The 18,973-nt window shown below is 38.0% G+C and overlaps 1 protein-coding gene and 1 pseudogene across 1 annotated transcript in view; both read left to right on the top strand.

Annotated features, from left to right (window-relative positions):
• PURG (purine rich element binding protein G) overlaps positions 1-9,132 on the top strand; it is a 40,407-nt gene extending 31,275 nt beyond the window's left edge. The window contains exon 3 of the mRNA XM_024251327.3: positions 5,938-9,132. Coding sequence (XP_024107095.1) covers positions 5,938-6,042 — 105 coding nt within the window. The 3' untranslated portion in view covers positions 6,043-9,132. The remainder of the gene's footprint in view (positions 1-5,937) is intronic.
• Positions 9,133-10,912: 1,780 nt separating this feature from the next.
• LOC100440585 (acyl-CoA:lysophosphatidylglycerol acyltransferase 1-like) lies at positions 10,913-17,279 on the top strand (annotated as a pseudogene).
• Positions 17,280-18,973: the final 1,694 nt, after the last annotated feature.

Raw genomic sequence — 18,973 nt, 5'->3', positions numbered from 1 at the left:
GTGCCTGTAATCCCAGCTACTTGGGAGGCTGAGCCGGGAGAATCACTTGAACCCGGGAGGCAGAGGTTGCAGTGAGCTGAGATCATGCCATTGCACCCCAGCCTGGGCTTCAGAGAGAGACCCTGTCTCAAGAAAAATAAAAATAAAGTAAAATATTTTACATGGTATCATTACAAAAGAAGGAGTAATGGTGGTTTAAAGAAAATGTTTAATACAGTTGTTCAAGAGTTCCAAAACATCAAACTTTTTGGATTTAACTATCCTTTTTTTAAAAAAAAAAAAAAAAAAAGAAAATATATTTTGAATACTGTACGGATTCCCATCTTATCAGAGGAAGAACCAGTTAGCATAATATAGAATTTTAGAGCTAGAAGAGACTTTCAACATCATCAAATCTTACCTCTCAGTATTCAATAGTTCAATATAATTATTATCTTTTTACAGGTCTTAGCTTTCCTGCCCTAATTTCCAAAACAATGAAGAACTAGTAGTCCCCAGATCCCCTTTGTGTATATGTATAACTGCCTTTTCATTCCCTCTGATAGTCTCCATATTCATGTTAATGATCGCAGCTATGAGGATTATTTCCTTGATCATTATGCCTGAATTAGCTTAAGAAAAGAATAGTCTACCAGATGCACAACTTTTAATTTAAATGTTTGGCAAAGGTAAAGATGAGTAATTCAGAGTTTTAGAAGTAGTTGTAGTAATAGTCATTTGTGTCACTGGTTCTCTGGAAAACATATCATATGGGTTTTGCCATAGCGATTCAGGAGTGAGTAATACTACCCGATTCAAGAGTACCATTTCAAGAGTGAGTAATACTACCGTATTCTTTAAGACAAGTAATACTACCTACCCTATTGTATGGGTGAAGCAAAAGTGGACCAGCACAGCTTTTTGTGGGGGTTAGGGGTAGGAGAGTGTTATAGTGAAGTTCTTTTTTCTGTTTTCTCAGTCTCATTTCTCATTCATTCATTAAATCAATAGATATTTATTTTGCCTGTGGTATGAGCTAACCATTTCTCAGTGTCTGGATGATATAGCAGACAACAAGATCCAGTCTTTGGCCCCAAAGAGCATGCAGTATAGGTACTCACAACATGGACAATGCTAGATAACTGCCCAGAGAGCAGAGAAGCTACATGACATCTTTATAAACCTGTGCACCCAAACCACTGCACAAGCAATGCATTAACTTTGCCTTGCTCATTGGGATATGGTGAGAAATAACTGTTATAATTAGTTGTGAAGCATTTTGGAAATGAAAAGGGCTACAAAGCAACTGAATAAAAGAAAACAATATTAAATTATAGGGTAGAAATGATTCTCATAGGTATGTTCAGTATTTATGTCAACACTATAGGACCATTACCAGGGAAAAGCTATTTTAGGTAAATACAATTGCCTAGCTTTTACAAAGTCAAGAAAATACCTGTATGTATTAACAAGATAAATTGTGGAATGTTGTATTGTTTTGGGTATTATGTGAGCTAAATATAGTTGGAATATCACACATACTATGAAGTTTCTGTAAATCTGCAGCTTCTATTAATAATTTCTGTATTTCAATGTTTATTGGAAGTATTTCCCCAATATTTAAATGCTGAAACTATCTAAGACTATTATTCACAAACAACAGATTATATTTTAATACTCAGAAACTGTAGGAAGGTTTGTTAAATAAGATGAATATCCTGTGATTAACTTGCCAGTATGTTGGGTTTGGGGGAGTTATCAGTGATTTATTATGCCTGATCTTTTCTGATTTTAGTTATGTTTTTAAAGTTTGTTAATTCTCTCAGAAGTTGAGGATGCCAATTTATATCCTGTTATACACCCTCAAAAGATGAATTTATAGAATGGGCCATGTCTTTAAGATGCTTCTGTGTAGTCATTCTTATACCTGAGATTCAGATGCTCAAGGAAGGGACCCATTTAGACAGTTATTTAATGTTCTTTGACTATGAACTAATCCTAATTTTAACTTTAGTACTTTTATGTTCTTACCAGCTTTCACCCTAATTAAATGGGGCACTACACCGCAGAGTTTAGCCTGTGGCGTAGCAGAGCCCAGGTCATCTGTCACAAAGAATCATAATCTTACATTCTCTCTCTCCTCTGAACAATAGAATTTTGAGGTGGGGGAGAATCTTAGTTTATAATGAGGCAACTCTGGTTTTATCACACTCAGAAACAACAAAAATATTCAAAATTTAACTTTCTGTGCATTCCATTTATTTGCAAATATATATCAACATGATTATTACATGAGTAAGAGATCTTCATTTTTTATTGTCATCCCTGATTTGCCAAATTTGATGGAGAACCTCCACAGAGTTGCATATTATTTTATTTGTTCCACATGTTGGTGCTTTGTTCTCTACTGTCCTTTTGTCATTATATTATCTCTGAAAATTTCCATTTAGTGTTTCTATTTAGAGTAAAGAAATAGAAGCATGAAAATTAATAACCCATGCATCAGACATTTTGGCTGGACTTTATAGGAATGACGAGTTAAGGCTAGAAACCTCAGTGTTTAATACTGTTTTCAAAACTTGATTGTTACACATATTGTCATTTCAGTGATTGGAGACAAGATGTATATATAGACAAATAGATAAAAACAGGGTAATTAAACCAGTGTGGTTTTTTTTATTTTAAAGGAGAACACATATGACTTATGTACATTGCATGGAAGAGTATTACTAAAATTCGCCTAAACAAACTGTCATGATGTTTTCAGGTTTTATGGTAATGCTTTGACTATACAGTACTTGGATTTGAATCCTCATAATCACAAAGTCTCTTAACAGTTGTTTAAAACAAAAAACAAAGACTATACTGCTTCTAGAAAGTATCATCTTCTTGGTTATATTTGTGCTAAATGTATGAATCTGTACTATACCAGTATGAAAAAGGTAAAACTGTATATGTATTTAGATTTTGAAAAGTAGCATTGTGCATTTTAGAAAAATATTTGTCAACTTGTGGCACTTTGGTAAAGGAATGTGCAATTATAAAGGTTGATGCCACTTTATTTTTTTCTAATTCCCAGTAATTATTCTTACTAGGCTTTAGAGTCAAAACCAAACCCGATTTTAAGACTAGCACTTTTTTCCTACTGGTAATTCCTGTTTTTCTAATTACACAGAATGTTTAACTTAAACCGTTCTTTGCAATGAGTTTTAGCTTTCCTCCTCTACCCTAACTTCAAAACCTTTAAATTAAGAACCATTTTAAATTAATCCAGTGGTAACCAGAAGAATATTTTAGGTATCATGACCACTTAATCTTGTGCCTGATTTTAGTAATTTTCTGATAAAAATAACTGAATTCCTGAAAAAGAATATTCAAACTTTTTAATTAGTTTTCATTGGTCATAAATAATTGAGTAGTTGATGTCCATATAGTCATAATTTATCTAAACTCTGGAGCTGCCAAGACAACTAAGTACACAGAAGTGCTTAAAACACACCCATATCCCCTAAAGAGAAATGACAAGACTTGGAAGCATCAGAATTCTGTATTATTATGAGTATCACATATGTATGCTATTTTATATATATATATACCCATACACATACATTCTGTTAGGTTACCAGTATTTTACTGTCATGCACCCATGGGTAGTAGAAGCAAAATAAAAATAAATATAAATGCTTAACTTTAGGTGTTGGCACCAATATAGATTATGCATAAACTGTTGCAATAAAAGATATTCATTGTGCCTGCACCTGAAAAATTTACCTTAGGTTTTCTCTGGCCCTTTTTGTTTAGGCCTGCATGATCATTTTAAATGTAAAGATAGCAGGATATATGAATGAATGGATAAAATGATGGCCCTGTTTGCCATGGGATTAAATATTCTGTTGAATTTTCTGAGGGGCATTGGCTGCTGTATATTACGCCATAAACTATATTGTTCAGAAGCAACATGAATCTATCACAGCATTTAGAAATTACATATCCTCCGCTTTCCCCACAAAATGAGTTCAGAATCGACAATTCAAGTTTATAATTTTAAGCTGCTAATTATTAAAATATATTAATACCTGATGGATTGAAGATTACATGAAATAAGAACTACAAAAGAATGCTAATTAATAACATAACTCCATATGCTATCAAACTTCTGATAGCATTGAGTTTCTTATAAAGCCTTAAAATATTTTAATGATAAATTAATTACCTGGAAAAGAAGGCACTTTATTACCTTGAACTAGCTATTTGTCTGTATAGAATATGTCAAAAATCCCTTAAATTATTCTTTATCCTTTTATAAATTTATCCTAGTTACATGTTTTTCTAAAGCCTCTTATGGTATAATGTGTTAATTCAAACTATTGTAACTTAACAGAAAAATTGTTACCAATATAACCAATGAACAATACAGAAATAAAACTCAAGAATAACAAAAGTATATGTGATAACAAGACTGTTAGTCTAAGTTAGTCTACAATAATTTGAGATTTTAAAATGTTGTAAAATTTGAAGACTTTTTCATTGAACAATTTTTGGACAGTTTTTATTTTTAAATCTCACTTTTAAATGGTACTACCTTGTCTTGAAATGTTGATCAAATGTAAAGGCAATCATAATTATTAAGCCAGTCCATTATAATTCAATTTTGTTTTAGTTGAGATTTTTGGTGTAATTCTAAAACATTAAAACATCTGTTTGTTTGTTTGTTTTTGCTCAAGTCAGCCATGCCTGGTGAACTATCAAATTTAAATCATCAACATGGGTGTGCTGCTGTGTATAGCTGTTTCCTCTTCAGAAAATTAGTACTTGATTTATACAAGGAATTTAGTTCAGCAGAAAAAGCACAGGATAATTTTTTCAAAAGGGTTCAACCCTCTCAAGTTAAACCTTAACATCTTTCTGACATTCATAAGGATAGGCTTTTATCCAAGAAATTTTTTCAACAGAAAATTATTTCAAAGTGGACAAACTCCACTTTCTTTTTTGCTTGAGGGGCAGTACACTTTTACAAAAACATATTTTTCTGTAAGTTTGCTTATCTTTAAGTCATTCTCTGTGGTGGCCATTTTTCCATCTCTAATTTTAAATGTTTTACTAAATGTACATGCAGTTTCATAGACAGTCTGATCATTACATGATACAGAAAGGAGTCAAGTTTATCAGAGGTCTATCTTTGTGAAGGGGAGACCAAACACAAATTCCATGTCAGTTGTTTGGTTTGGTTCTTTGTTTTCTTTTAAAAATAAGATCTATTAACCCAAAGGTGTGTTAATGTCATGGCATGAACAATCTTCAATGTAGACCTATTGAGTATTTTGTGATGCTGAGTAACAGATGTTTCTCAACTCTCTGTGATGCTAAATATTTTCCTTAGGAAGTTTTGTTTAATGTCAGATTGTTGTTCTGAAAGATGTTGGTCCTAGTGGGATTTTTTTAAACTTGGAAAACCAATTAACGCATGTATTACAAATATAGAAATGGTGAATTGTAAACTTACCATATAGTACTGATTTCTATTTTCAAAAATGTTTTGCTGTTAAATATATACAACATAAAATTGCTGCCGTACTGTAATTGAGTACTTTTTCCTAAATGACCCTGTTATCACTATTCCAGAATTAGAAGGTGGGCAGATACATGATTGATTCATGTGTCTGCATAGATGCTTCAAGGTATATTCTTCTCTTGGTGAGTAAAGTTATATTTTCCTTGGCATCAATGCACTGAGATCTGAATATACCTGTATCTATCAATCCTTATTACACATTTCTTATGCAGTAGCTTCAAATATGCCAAAATTGGCCTACACACAACTAAAAATTGAGGGTTTGTTACATGCTTTCTAACAGAAAGGTTTTCAACGAGTTTAATTATGGGTTTGTACTGTGAAAATAGTGGAACTCCCTTGAAAACTTCATGTTTGCTAAATTCAAATTAATATTTTTTCTTTAGCTCACAAATTACCCCAAATCCAGAGAGAATATCAACCTTTTTCACTGTTGTCAAATCAAGCATAAGGAACAGCCCCATGATACTACAAAAACAGTTGAGGAATAAGGAATAAATCTCTTATGTTACACCTCAGAATAAAGGCATTCGGTGAAAGAAATGAACTGAAGTTCATCATGAATGCAAGGCCTCAGTACTTGACATTCCTCCACGGAAGGGAAGACAAGTATCAACACCACTGGCATCATTTCCAAACTGATCTTATGTTGAATAATTTCCACCACATTGAAGTACCTTTCGTCTCTATCCAGTTTTTGAGTTTTGTTTTTTTTAATTCATCAAGCTTTTCGTTTTCAAACCACCATTTGTCAGCCTTGAGGTAGAGAGACGTATAGATTTGAAAATACTTTCTTAAGAGATCATGTAACTATATAACTCTGAATTTAAAAATTGAGGGGGGAGGGATAATTTCACCCCACTGCCTCTTACCAGAAACATTTTTTTAAATCTGTAACTGCTTTAGTGTTAACAGGGTGCAAGGTGGTTTTTGTCCCGTATTGTTCTTAAAAGGTTCTCATTTATTGTGATTGTATTGTACTGTATGAGAACAAATCATAAATTGCCTTGTATTGTTTATAATAGACCATACCACGTATTACTTCGGTTTTTATGTTCCAAGTCGTTCAGTGATGCATGTTAACAGTTAGGTCCTAAAATTCGGTGGTGCTAATTCTCCCATAGCCAATGGTGCTTTTGTGGATGCTAACTGCACACATGCTGAACAAAGCTTGAAGTTTAGAACTTTCCTCCCTTCCTCTGTTTATATGAAGTAAAATAAAATAACTTGAATTTGTCTCAAAGTATCACTGACAATCTAATAAACTTGTTTATATGTGTGATTAGTTTGGATTCTTAATTATTTTATGGAAAGCATCTCAGCTCTATTGGGCCCCAAAAGTTGATTTTGTGTTTATTTCATTATATCATTTGTGCCCCCAAATTCGTGGTGTCTTTATAAATTTCAGTGCAATTTGTCTGGCTTCCAAAATCACGTTTAGGTAGGATCTATAGAAACTAGACCTATCAGAACTGGAAATAAGTAAGTTGAGAAGATCAAAAATGTGCCAATCCAGTCTATTACAGTGCCTTTATTGTAATTTATTAATAAGGTTTTATCACCTGGTTGAGCCAGGAGATAACACTTGCATGAAAGCAAGTATGCCTTCAAAACCTTTATTGCAACTCAAATGACATTGAAAAGGCCATTTCTATATGCTGATATTAAAAGTTCCACTTCTCATGTATGAAAATAGGGACAAAAAATTAATTTTGAATTTTCCAGGACAAACTGACATCGTATGCCAGAATGTCATAATAGATAAACTCATGGCAATGGTTTTATTGGATTTTTAGCTTCTGCATCTATATTAAATCACAACAGAAGGCCAAGTGAACCTGCTAATATCTTCATGAGGGCAGAGGGCTGTTTCTCCCAAGCCAGAGATAAATTCAATATAAAGGCACTATGGTAATTTGCATTCCGACCTTGGTACTTTGCCTAACTCAAGGTAATGTTAAAATTTGAAAAGAAAAAATCGAAACAAATGTATTAACACCCCTTGAGCAACAATCATTGACCTTAAATAGAAGATGATCAAACCTATCAGTCTAAGAATCTAGCAGGTATGATGACTGAAATGATATTCCCATACTACTATGGTTCTTTATTATATAAGGAGTTTCAGGCCCAGTAATTTTTGCCTGAAATAGCTATTAAATTGTGTCTAACTTCTAACATCAGAAAGTGAAGTTTAGAGAATAGTGCCAGTGTGAACCCTAAGCTTGCTTCTGTGACTATCTGAAATAAATGCAATATTTACTAAATCACAGCCTCTCACCAAAGATATTTCTACAATATATTTTTGTAACTACCTTAACTGTATTCCATTTTATGAAAACTGGTAAATAATAAATGTGCTACAAATTAATTGCACATTTTCTTTTGGAAGAAAAATCTGTTTAATCTACATGAAAATATCTCTAATTTTACACCCACAGTCAACCAGATTTCTGTATTAATTTTCATCATTGTCCCATCAAAAAGATTATCCTGAAAAATGCTTATCAGCTTTCGTCGGTAGTAGCGAAATTTTTTTAAAAACTTATCAGCCTTAAATAACATGAATATACTTTGTAAGTTTTGTTCCTCTATAAAGATAATGTAGTCCCTCTCTAAGTGAAACCATTTTTTAAATTACGTACTTATATCCATTTTTATAGCATTATTAGCATTATTTTGGTAAGTTGTCTTTTCTGTTCCTAAAACAGTAATTTTCCCTTAGAGACCTTATGCTGAAGGTGTTTTCCCTAAATCCTTATGGGAAAGCATTTTCAAAAACAGACCCAAATGTTCTCTTTCCAGTAAGGAAAATCTTTCATAATAAATTCCATGTACACTAAAAGCATAACAGTACTTGTATTAGGGAAGTAATTTTTCTCATCAGAAATTGTTTTGAGTTTGAAAATGGCCAATAATAATAATAAGCCAATCTGCAGTCTACATAATTTCAGATTTGTCTTCATGCGATCTTTTAAAAAAACTGTTGAAGTAGGTGCATACTGACTTGCACTAGGACTAAAGTTATTTTTCTTACCTCCTACTTTATCCTTGGCAGGGATTCAAGGGAGGTGAAAAGACTTTCGGAAAATAACTAAAAAGTAATACAATACACACAAAATAAGGGAGTGGTAGTTCATAGGACTGAATAAATCATGAAATTCAGTGAACTCAGCACTACACATATTATGCCAAATTGTTCTCCTCTTACACTTTTCGCGAAGCAAATTTCCCATCATAAAAGACTTAACAAAACACTGGCACGTGAAGATCAAAAGGACTGAATGAAAAGGCTGGCCCTCAGTTTTGTGTATTTGGAAGTTCAGGGTATTTTTTAGCTAAGAAGACTTTGATGAAGGAAGAAGTAAAAAAGAAAAAGAAAAAAAGAAACTCAGTTTTGTTAGTTCATTCTGAGTGAATTCACAAGAGATTCCTTTTAAACAAGGTCATAAAGAAAACATCTTGAATATCAGATATTCAATGGAGAAACCAATTAACTTACAACAAAAAATAAAGTGGTACACCCAGAGAGTGGCTTGGAAAGAAGCTGTGCATGAGAAGTGAACTTTGAAGTTTGCTTTTATACTTTTTGAATATTATTTCGTGATAAGCTTGTATTATTTTATAATTTATAAAGGACTTTTTTTTTAAAGGAAAGAAATCAAATGCTAGACTGACTAGAATACCTATATCAACTGGTCAGCACATTCTCTTTCCAGTAGGAAAATCTGCCTTTTCTTTCTTTTTTTTTTTGAGACAGCGTCCGACTTTGTCGCTCAGGCTGCAGTGCAATGGCAGGATCACAGCTCACTCAACCTCCCAGGCTCAAGCAATCCTCCCACCTAAACCTCCCAAGTAGCTGGGACCACAGGCACGTGCCACTATGCCTGGCTAATTTTTTATTTTTTGTAGAGACAGCATTTCCCTATATTGCCCAACCTGGTCTTAAAGTCCTGGGCTTGAGCAATCCTTCCAAAGTACTGGGATTACAGGCATTGAACCACTGCACCCAGCTGGAAAATCTACTTCTAAAACCTGCTTAATGTCAGAACATTGATTGGCAAGCATAAAATCAGGTAAAGGGAAATGACTAATATTCATGAATGGCATCATGTTATGATGGGTTTCATGATACAGACCTGCCAAGAAACAGGAATAACCACATCAGCATATTGGCTCAGAGCACAGTCACCCCAAGTCAGAGATGGAAACCACTAACAAATCCTTATGCTTTAAATGTTTTTTTCTAGATTCCATGTGACCCACCATCTTTCAGTGTGAAAATTATTGCTTATGTGATTAAGCCACATATTATCTTGCATTTAGTATCACTTTAGGATTTTCAGTGATAGAATACTGTTTTATAAATATCATTCATCATTAAGCATTATCATTAATCATATTACATAATCATATCATTACATTAATGTATAATCATTGTTATTATTTTGCTTGTTTGTTTTTGAGAAATGGAGTCTTGGTCTATCTCCCGGCTGGAGTGCAGTGACGTCATCATGGCTCACTGCAGCCTCAAACTCCTGGCCTCAGGCAATCCTCCTGCCTTGGCCTCCCAAAGTGCTAGGATTACAGGCATAAGCCACTGTGCCTGAGCTATTATTTTTTATAATCATTATTATTAATCATTAAGTATCATTAATCATTCACTCTTATTATAAATATCATTCATCGTTAACAAAAGTTTTACATACAGTAGCTCTCTGACCACGACCCTTCTTAATAGAGATTTAGGGAACATCCAAATTCAGCAGAAGTGACTAATGAAAGATCAAGATGTTCCTCCTTTAATCCTCATGGTAGACCTTGCCAATAAACGATAGCAACTGGGAGCAGCTCACACCTGTAATCCCAGCATTTTAGGAGGCCGAGGCAGGCAGATTGCTTGAGCCCAGGAGTTAGAGACCAGCCTAGGCAACGTGGTGAAACCCCATCTCTAGAAAAAATACAAAAATTAGCTGGGCTTGGTGGCATGCACCTGTAGTCCCAGTTACTCAGGACACTGAGGCTGGAGGATCGCTTGAGCCCAGGAGGTCGAGGCTTCAGTGGGCTGTGAACATGCTACTGCACTCCAGCCTGGGCAACAGAGCAAGACCCTGTCTTAAAAAAAAAAATGGGCCATAGTATTTATTTCAAATGGCCAGATACAGCTCTAGAGTCTTTCTCAACTCAGCACTCTCCTGGCAGCTGCTCCCAGTTGACTACACTTAGCATGCAAGATTGACATAGTTGCCTTTCTACCTTAGACACCCACCAGCACATATACATGCCATCTGTGTTAGTCTGGGTCCTCCAAGAAGCAGATTCGAAGATGGAATTAGATGTGCAAGAGATTTATTAAAGGAAATGCCAGTGAGGGAAAATGGAGAAGGAGCTGGTGGAGGAGACATCAGACTCAGATGCAAGTCTGCCCACTGTGAAGAAGAGAGGAGGAAAGAGGAGGGAGGTAGAAAGGAAGTTACTTCTTAGACTGCAGCGCAATTATAAGCAAGTTTCAGCCAGGCCTAGGGGGAGTCCTTGAGCCAAAGTCACTCTTCAGAAGAGGCCAGCATCTTGCGGGTTCAGCCTGCTTAGTATCCCTGTCACACTCAGTTATTGGCTGGGAGCAGCCTAGGAGGAGCCCACCTGCAGGGCAAATGTGACGATAGATTTCAGAGCACCACAGCTGGATCTGTGGGCCAGTTAGGTGGGGACTTAGAGCTGTTCAGTGCCCATAGGAATCTGTGGTGGCCATGAAAATGCATCTCTCAAATTTCCTTCTACCGGGAGCATAATTGACTCACGGGCTATTTCTGCATTCTGTGATGCTAGTTTTTGGATGGTGTGGTTTTCATGTTCTACCTACACCATCCACCTCCTTTGCTGTGAAGTGGTCCCTTAGTTGGATGCCTCTGTCTCTGCTGCCATGGCCACTCTATTGATGTGCCCATCCTGCCGATTCCGAGGTGGCCAATGGCAGTCTGATTCAGGTCAACTGTCCGAGTCACTTTGTCAACTTGGTTGTTCAGTGCCTCTCCCATGATGGATGGCTTCTGGTGGACATTAACATGTGATACAAAACTCTTCACAGTCTGGGCTGCGTGTGGTGGCTCATGGCTGTAATCCTGGCACTTTGGGAGGCCGAGGTGGGCGGATCACTTGAGGCTGGGAGTTGGAGACCAGCCTGGGCAACATGGTAAAACCCCATCTCTACTAAGAATACAACAACAAAAAACTAGCCAGGCGTGGTGGCGCATGTCTGTAATCCCAGCTACTCAGGAGGCTGAGGCAGGAGAATTGCTTGAATCCGGGAGGCAGTGAATCAAGATTGCACCACTGCACTCCAGGCTGGGTTACAGAGTAAGACTCCATCTCAAAAAAACAAAAAAAAGTTTTCACAGTCTGTGCCTGCTCCCATATGTGCACCCACAAGCCTCTACCCCAGGCCTCTTAGATCCTATCTTCCAGTCCTTTTCCTCCCAGGCTTCTGGCCAGATAGCCAGACCATCGATCACTGCTCAGGAACTGTAAATATGCTTACCCAGGCCACTTCTTCCTTGCAAAGTAGATGACCAGGTGCACTGCTTCCCATTGGGAAGATTCTCCCTCTCCACTGTCTTTCAAAGCCACCTCACCAATTTTCAGTTTGCATCTACAGACAGACCCACCTCATCTATAAACCTCATCTATAAACCAAGTTCAGTCTTTTCCTTCCTCCTTCAGCTGGTCCTATGAGAATTTCCACATGGCCATACATGTGAGATGGGAGAGGGTGCTGATGCATCTATTGAAGGTGAAAGGAATAAGGCGGTTTGGACTGCCTATGCGATCATAGCTTATGGCAGCCTCGACCTCCTGGGCTCGAGGAATCCTCCCACCTCAGCCTCCTGAGTAGCTGGGACTACAGGCACGCACCACCATGCCTAGCTAATTTTTTTTTTAATGGAGACAGGGTCTCTCTGTATCACCCAGGCTGGTCTCAAACTCCTGCCTCAAGCGATCTTCCCACCTTGACCTTCCAACGTGCGGGGATTACAGGCATGTAATAACAACTTCTCAAAAGGTGTGTAGTTCTCTGCAGTGGTTGGCATGATCTTCTTCCAGAATCCCAGGGGCTAGAAGGTGATTCTCTCCCTGGGGTTTGATACAAACTCTGTCTTTTCCCACTGCTTCTTTTCCCTACACTGACTTTCCGAAGGCTTGGATATGCTCAGTCATGCAGACTAAGAACTAAGGCCATTTCACCTGCTGCAGTGCCCTTTCCTGCTCTGAGACCTACTCAAAGCCAAAAGTATATGTGGCAGAGCAGTATTCTTATCTGTGGAATATGTTGTCTCTCCTGAACCCAAAGAGGTTTGCCAGGATGCTCAGCTTCCTGTATGGAGTAGGGATGTAAGAGGTGCCCGCTTCTGTTTTTTTTGTTTTTTTTTTTTTTTTTTACTTTGGAGAAGATGTCCTGGCATGCCCTAATAGACCTCCTAAATAATGTCACTGAAGTGGCAGGAGCCTGAATGTTCCTAGGGTTCATTCTCAAGCCCCCACTTCCCTCAGCCTCTTTATCCCTTCCTCTGATCCTATGGACCAATGAGCAGTGTTGCTTGCACTGCAGCCTGGACCTGTTGCAGAAGTCTTTCCTGCTAAAGGCAACTCAGAATTTTCCCCTTCACTGTGCATTGGTCATCACTCTTCCCAGACTTCTAAGAACCACCCTCACAGTGAGTTTGCCCTGTTCCCTGGGGTCCTGGCCAAGGTGTTAGATCTCAGTTTCTGAGAAACTTCCATTCCAAGCCCTTTGATCAAGCACTCTCAAAGTACAGGCCAAGGTGCCCTCCTCTGGCTCCCACCGGCTCATTCTTATGGCTCATCTGGTGCATAGTCTCCTTTTTACTTAATCGTCCCCAGCATGTACCCACCCATGTTATGCTGGGACTGAACCTTAGTTATCAGGCAGGAGAGATGAGGGCACCTACTGGGAAACTTGTGTTGCCTTGTGAAGGAGGGGCCTCTGCAGCATCTTCTTACACAATAGAAGCACTAGCTCTTACCAGAAAGGATGGGGCACTTGTGCAAGCCCAAAGGATTGGGAAAGAAGGTGGCAGTCTGCCTAGACAATATATTCAAGGGCCTCCATCTACATACCCTCATCCCGGTTTTCAGGGTCCCAAGTTTTTCCAGAGTCCCAGGTGTTCCCTGAAACCCCCAGCCCCCACTGCTGGCAACCTATTCTTCACTGAATATTCAAACATCTAGGGATCTCTGCAGTTCTAACTATTTGATTTTCACCTGTTCCACTGTGTCTGCTCTCCCACACTTCAGAAGGTAAGGGCCTTCTTGTAAGATGCCAAAAAGCCTCTTGCCTCCCACACTTAGCCATTTACTGCTTGCTTAACTGCTCTCATTATCCCTCAGCTAGCAGCAATACAACTTAGCAGTAAACAGCCAACAATTCTGCTATCTTTGAGGCTATTTTTCTCTCCATAAGTTTCAAATCCTTCAATCATCACACCTGCAACATCTTTCCTCCCCACCAGGACATCTTCCCAGGTCACCATCGATGAAATCTTTCACCTTTGACTCATCACCTTATGCTACCGACTATCCACACCCCACGTATCAACCAAGTTAATATCCTCTTTGCCCACTGGAGGGTTAGTAGGTCAATTCCAAATCACAATCTTACCACCTGTTTTCTTGGATCATTCTTGATACTACTTTTGGTAGCACAGGACATCTGAGAAGCCAAAGCCAAGATAGGATTAGACACGTAAGAGATGTACTGGGTCAAATGCTGGTGAGGGAAATTGGAGAGCTGGAGGAGGCTGGGTGAGACATCAGACTCCATTATGATCCCACCCCTATAAAGGAGAGAACAAAGAGCTTAGTTTGCAGCATTGCAATAAGGAAGATTCAGCAAGGCTAACAGGGAATACTCAAGCCAAAGGTGCTTTTTAGAGGAGTCCTGTGTCTTCAGAAATGGGCCTGCCTTAGTATCCTGCCATGAGCAGTCAATGGGAACAGTGCAGGGGAAGCGGAGCCCCGGCCTTAACACAGGAATGGAAGTCAGAACACAGCAGTTTGTGCCTTTAGTTACTTACCCTCCCTGAAGTAGGAGATCAGAGAGACACACTCCCAGGGCTGCCATGCCATTGCATGGAGGCATTTGAGATCACAAAGCGAATCTCGGGCATTAATGAAATGGTCAGGCTTATTTTGCTCAGTTTGAGAGGGAGATAATTTGTATTCCTATACTCAAAAGAATCACCCTGATTAGAATCTGAACTGACCATAAGTAATAAACTTAAAAGTAATATTAAAGTATTAGTGAATACTCTTAAGCTCAATTGTCGATTTTCTATTGCAAAAAAAAATCAAATACTTTAAAACTTCAGAGACTATTTTGGGAAGCTGAGGTGGGAGGATCCCTTGAGCCCAGCTGTTCAAGACCAGCCTGGGCAACATAGCAAAACCCTGTCTCTACAAAAAAATAAATAAATAAATTAGCTGGGTGTGGTGGCACATGCCTGTGGTCCCAGCTACTCAGGAGGCTGAGGTTAGAGGATTGCTTGAGTTCCCAGTGGTCAAGGCTGCCGTGAGCCGTGATCGCACCACTGCACTCCAACCTGGGCAACAGAGCGAGACTCTGTTTCAAAAAGAACCAAAAAAACCCAAACTATTTTAACATACAAATATCTCACATGTATATCTTATCTATTGAATGAAAACCATTTCTTTCAATATACAAAAAGCTAAGTTTGTACAAATAGTAAGTATAAAATGATTTTCACTTAAAAGATGATTTTAAAATGATTTTGATATGACATATTTAATAGCAAAACTCTACTATTCGTTTTCCACAGTTCAATGAATAGTCCTCCAAATTAATTATGTACATATATTAACATGTGAATATAATTTTAAAAATCTTTTTGTATGACCAAGCATATATGTGTATGTATATCAATTAATTTGGAATATATATACATTTTGAGACAGAGTCTTGCTCTGTCACCCAGGCTGGAGTGCAGTGGTGCAATTTTGGCTCACTGCAACCTCCACCTCCCACGTTCAAGTGATTCTTCTGCCTCAGCCTCCCGAGTAGCTGGGATTGTAGGCATGTGTCACCACACCCAGCTAATTTTTCTTTTCTTTTTTTTTTTTTTTAGTAGAGATGGGTTTTTGGCATGTTGGCCAGGCTTGTCTCAAACTCATGGCCTCAAGTGATCCACCCACCTTGGCCTCCCAAAGTACTGGGATTACGGGCATGAGCCACCACACAGGGCCTTAATTTTTAAGTAAAATTATGTTTTACTATACCCAATTATACTATATCCAAATTACTTTTCTTAACATACAACTTTCGCTCTTCACAGCTTTTTAAAAATAATACTTTAAAAAATTGATTAGCCAGGTGTGGTGGCGGGTGCCTGTAATCCTGGCTACTCAGGAGGCTGAGGCAAGAGAATCGCTTGAACCCAGGGGACAGAGGTTGCAGTGAGCCAAGATCATGCCATTGCACTCCAGCCTGGGCAAAAATAGTGAAACTCCATCTCAAAAAAATACATATATATATATACACACAACATTAGCTGGGCATGGTGGCATGTACCTGCAATCCCAGCTACTTGGGAGGCTGAGGCAGGAGAATCACTTGAACCTGGGAGGTTGAAATTGCAGTGAGCGGAGATCGCACCACTACACTCCAGCCTGGGTGAAAGAGCTAGACTCTGTCTCAAAAAAAAAAAAAAAAAAAAAAAAAAAGAATGGAGAAAAGATATTAAAGCAATTTCAAAAGATGAAGCAGTGATGTTGGTGAATCATCAGGCTACAGCAGATGTGTGCACACTGATGATGTGCCTCCAGGACAAAGGACTGGGTGCTGCTCAGATGATGTGGTTGATGGATCATATTTTTAATACACAAACTTTGGAATTGTTTCTCTAGTTCAGGGAGACTTTTTTATAAGACAGGGAAGATCTAACTTATCATGACCAACAGCTGCTGCTTCTCAAGAAGCACTTAGAAAGTAATTACAGGAGCAGAGATTGAAAATGGATTATTTCGTTTCCAGAAAGGGGCTTCCTCAGGAAGAGGTGAGAAACAAGTCAGGCATTTGCAGAGCAAAATAACTTGCCATTTCTTACACATGTTACTCTGTAAAGGTCTGGGGCAACAAAAATTATTCTGAATGCACTTGTAGCACAACAGGGAAATGGAAGTCCAGCAGGAGGAGATGCTAAAGAATTAGCAAATCAAAAGGCCTCCAGTGGATAGTAGATACAACAATAGCTTATCCTAAAGCTGAACCTATCAATATTCAAACCGGAATCCTTGGGTTCAGGAAACCAACAGTCACACATGTACGTTACAAGATCTTTCCAGTTAAAGATGTATCTCTGGAGACTGATGACCTTACCAATGGGATCTATCTACGGTTTATTGAAAAAGAGGACCTCTTATCACAATTTTATGAAACAGGAGCTTTTCCACCTTCCAAGGGCCATAAGGAAGCTGTTTCCACGGAAATGACCCTCAGAAACATGTGGATATTCCTCACACAGTCTTTTGCATTTTTGTCAGTCTGTATGTGGTACAACATCATTCAGTATTTTTACCATTGCCTGTTTTAGGAATTGGCTTGGACTTGTGAAGGTCACCGTAGGAGTTCAGACTTTCTTTCATAAGTGTGCATTATTTTACATGGGCGAATCAGAATATATTTTAAAAAGCAAAAGAAATTCTGTGGATGGATTAATATTTATTACCCTTTAGGATATTTTAAAACTCTACTGAAATGAGGATTAGTAATAAAAAGAAATTGATATGTACTTCATATAACATAAAATTCACTATTTGAAAGTATGCATTTTGTTGTTTTATTATATTCACTGTTTTGTGTAACCATCAACATATCACCTAGAATATTTTCATCCTTGCAAAAAGAAATGCCATATCTATTAGCAATCAGTCCCAATTCTTCCTCTCACTCAGCCTCTGTCAGCCACTAATCTACTGTCTCTAGGGGTTCCCCATTCTGGACATTACATATGAACGGAATCATACAATATGTGGCTTTCTATGTCTGGCTTCTTTCAGGTTAACCCATGCTGTAGGATATACCAGTACTTCATTCCTTTTTACTCCTTTTTATGAATAATATTCCATCATATGGATATAGCACTTTTTGTTTATCCATTTATCAGATGGACATTTGGGTTGTTTCCATTTTTTGACTATTATGAATAATGCTGCTATGAGCATTCATTTACAAGTTTTTACATGAACATGTATTTTCAATTCTCCTGGGTATATATGATACCGAGGAGTGGAATTTCTGTGTCATATGGTAACTCTGTGTTTAATTTTTGGAATAACTGTCAAACTGTTGTCTACAGTGGCTGTACCATTGTATATCTCCAGCAGCAAGCAAATTATTTATTTATTTTGAGACAGGGTCTCACTCTTTCACATTGGCTGAAGTGCAGTGGCATGATCACAGATCACTGCAACCTTGACCTCTGGGGCTCAAACAATCCTCCCACCTCAGCCTCCTGAGTAGCCGGAACTACCAGCACATGCCACCATGCACAGCTAATTTTTTTTTTCTCTTGTAGAAACAGGGTTTCACCATATTGCCCATCCTGATCTTGAACTCCTGGGCTTAAGCAGTCCGCCCACCTTGACCTCCCAAAGTGCTGGGATTATAGGCATAAGCCACCACACTCGGTCTATTTCTTATATTTAAAATATCTTGAGTATCTTTCTGTGTGTAGACATGAGTAAAATTCTTTTTAGTATTTTATAATTCCATTGTGTGAAGGCATCAACATTTATTTAAATAATCCCCTAATAATGGGCATTGCATTGTTCACAGATTCTTACAGTGTCAACCAAGGCTATATTAAACACATTTTACACATATCTTAAGTGAAGTGTCTTGGTCATAAAAGATGCATGTTTTAATTATTTTATTGCAGCATAAATGACATACAAACCACTGTGCATATTTCAAATGTACAATTGGGTAAGTGCTGATTATGTATACAACCATGAAACCTTCACCACAATCAAAAGAATAAGCATATCCTCAGGATCTAGGAGAATTTGAAAAATAATAGTAATAAAAAATATATTCATTATCCAAAAAACTTTCCTTCCCTGGCCGGGCGCAGTGGCTCAAGCCTGTAATCCCAGCACTTTGGGAGGCCGAGGCAGGCGGATCATGAGGTCAAGAGATCCAGACCATCCTGGCCAACCAACATGGTGAAACCCCAACCCAGCTACTTGGGAGGCTGAGGCAGGAGAATCGCTTGAACCTGGGAGGTGGAAGTTGCAGTAAGCCGAGATCACGCCACTGCATTCCAGCCGGAGCAAAAGAGCGAGACTCCGTCTCAAAAAAAAAAAAAAGTTTCCTTCCCTCTCTGACACCCA

Source organism: Pongo abelii, chromosome 7, assembly GCF_028885655.2.
Source record: "Pongo abelii isolate AG06213 chromosome 7, NHGRI_mPonAbe1-v2.0_pri, whole genome shotgun sequence".
Lineage (NCBI taxonomy): Eukaryota > Metazoa > Chordata > Mammalia > Primates > Hominidae > Pongo > Pongo abelii.
Note: the sequence above shows the minus strand (reverse complement) of the source record. Positions and strands in the feature narration are given on the sequence as shown.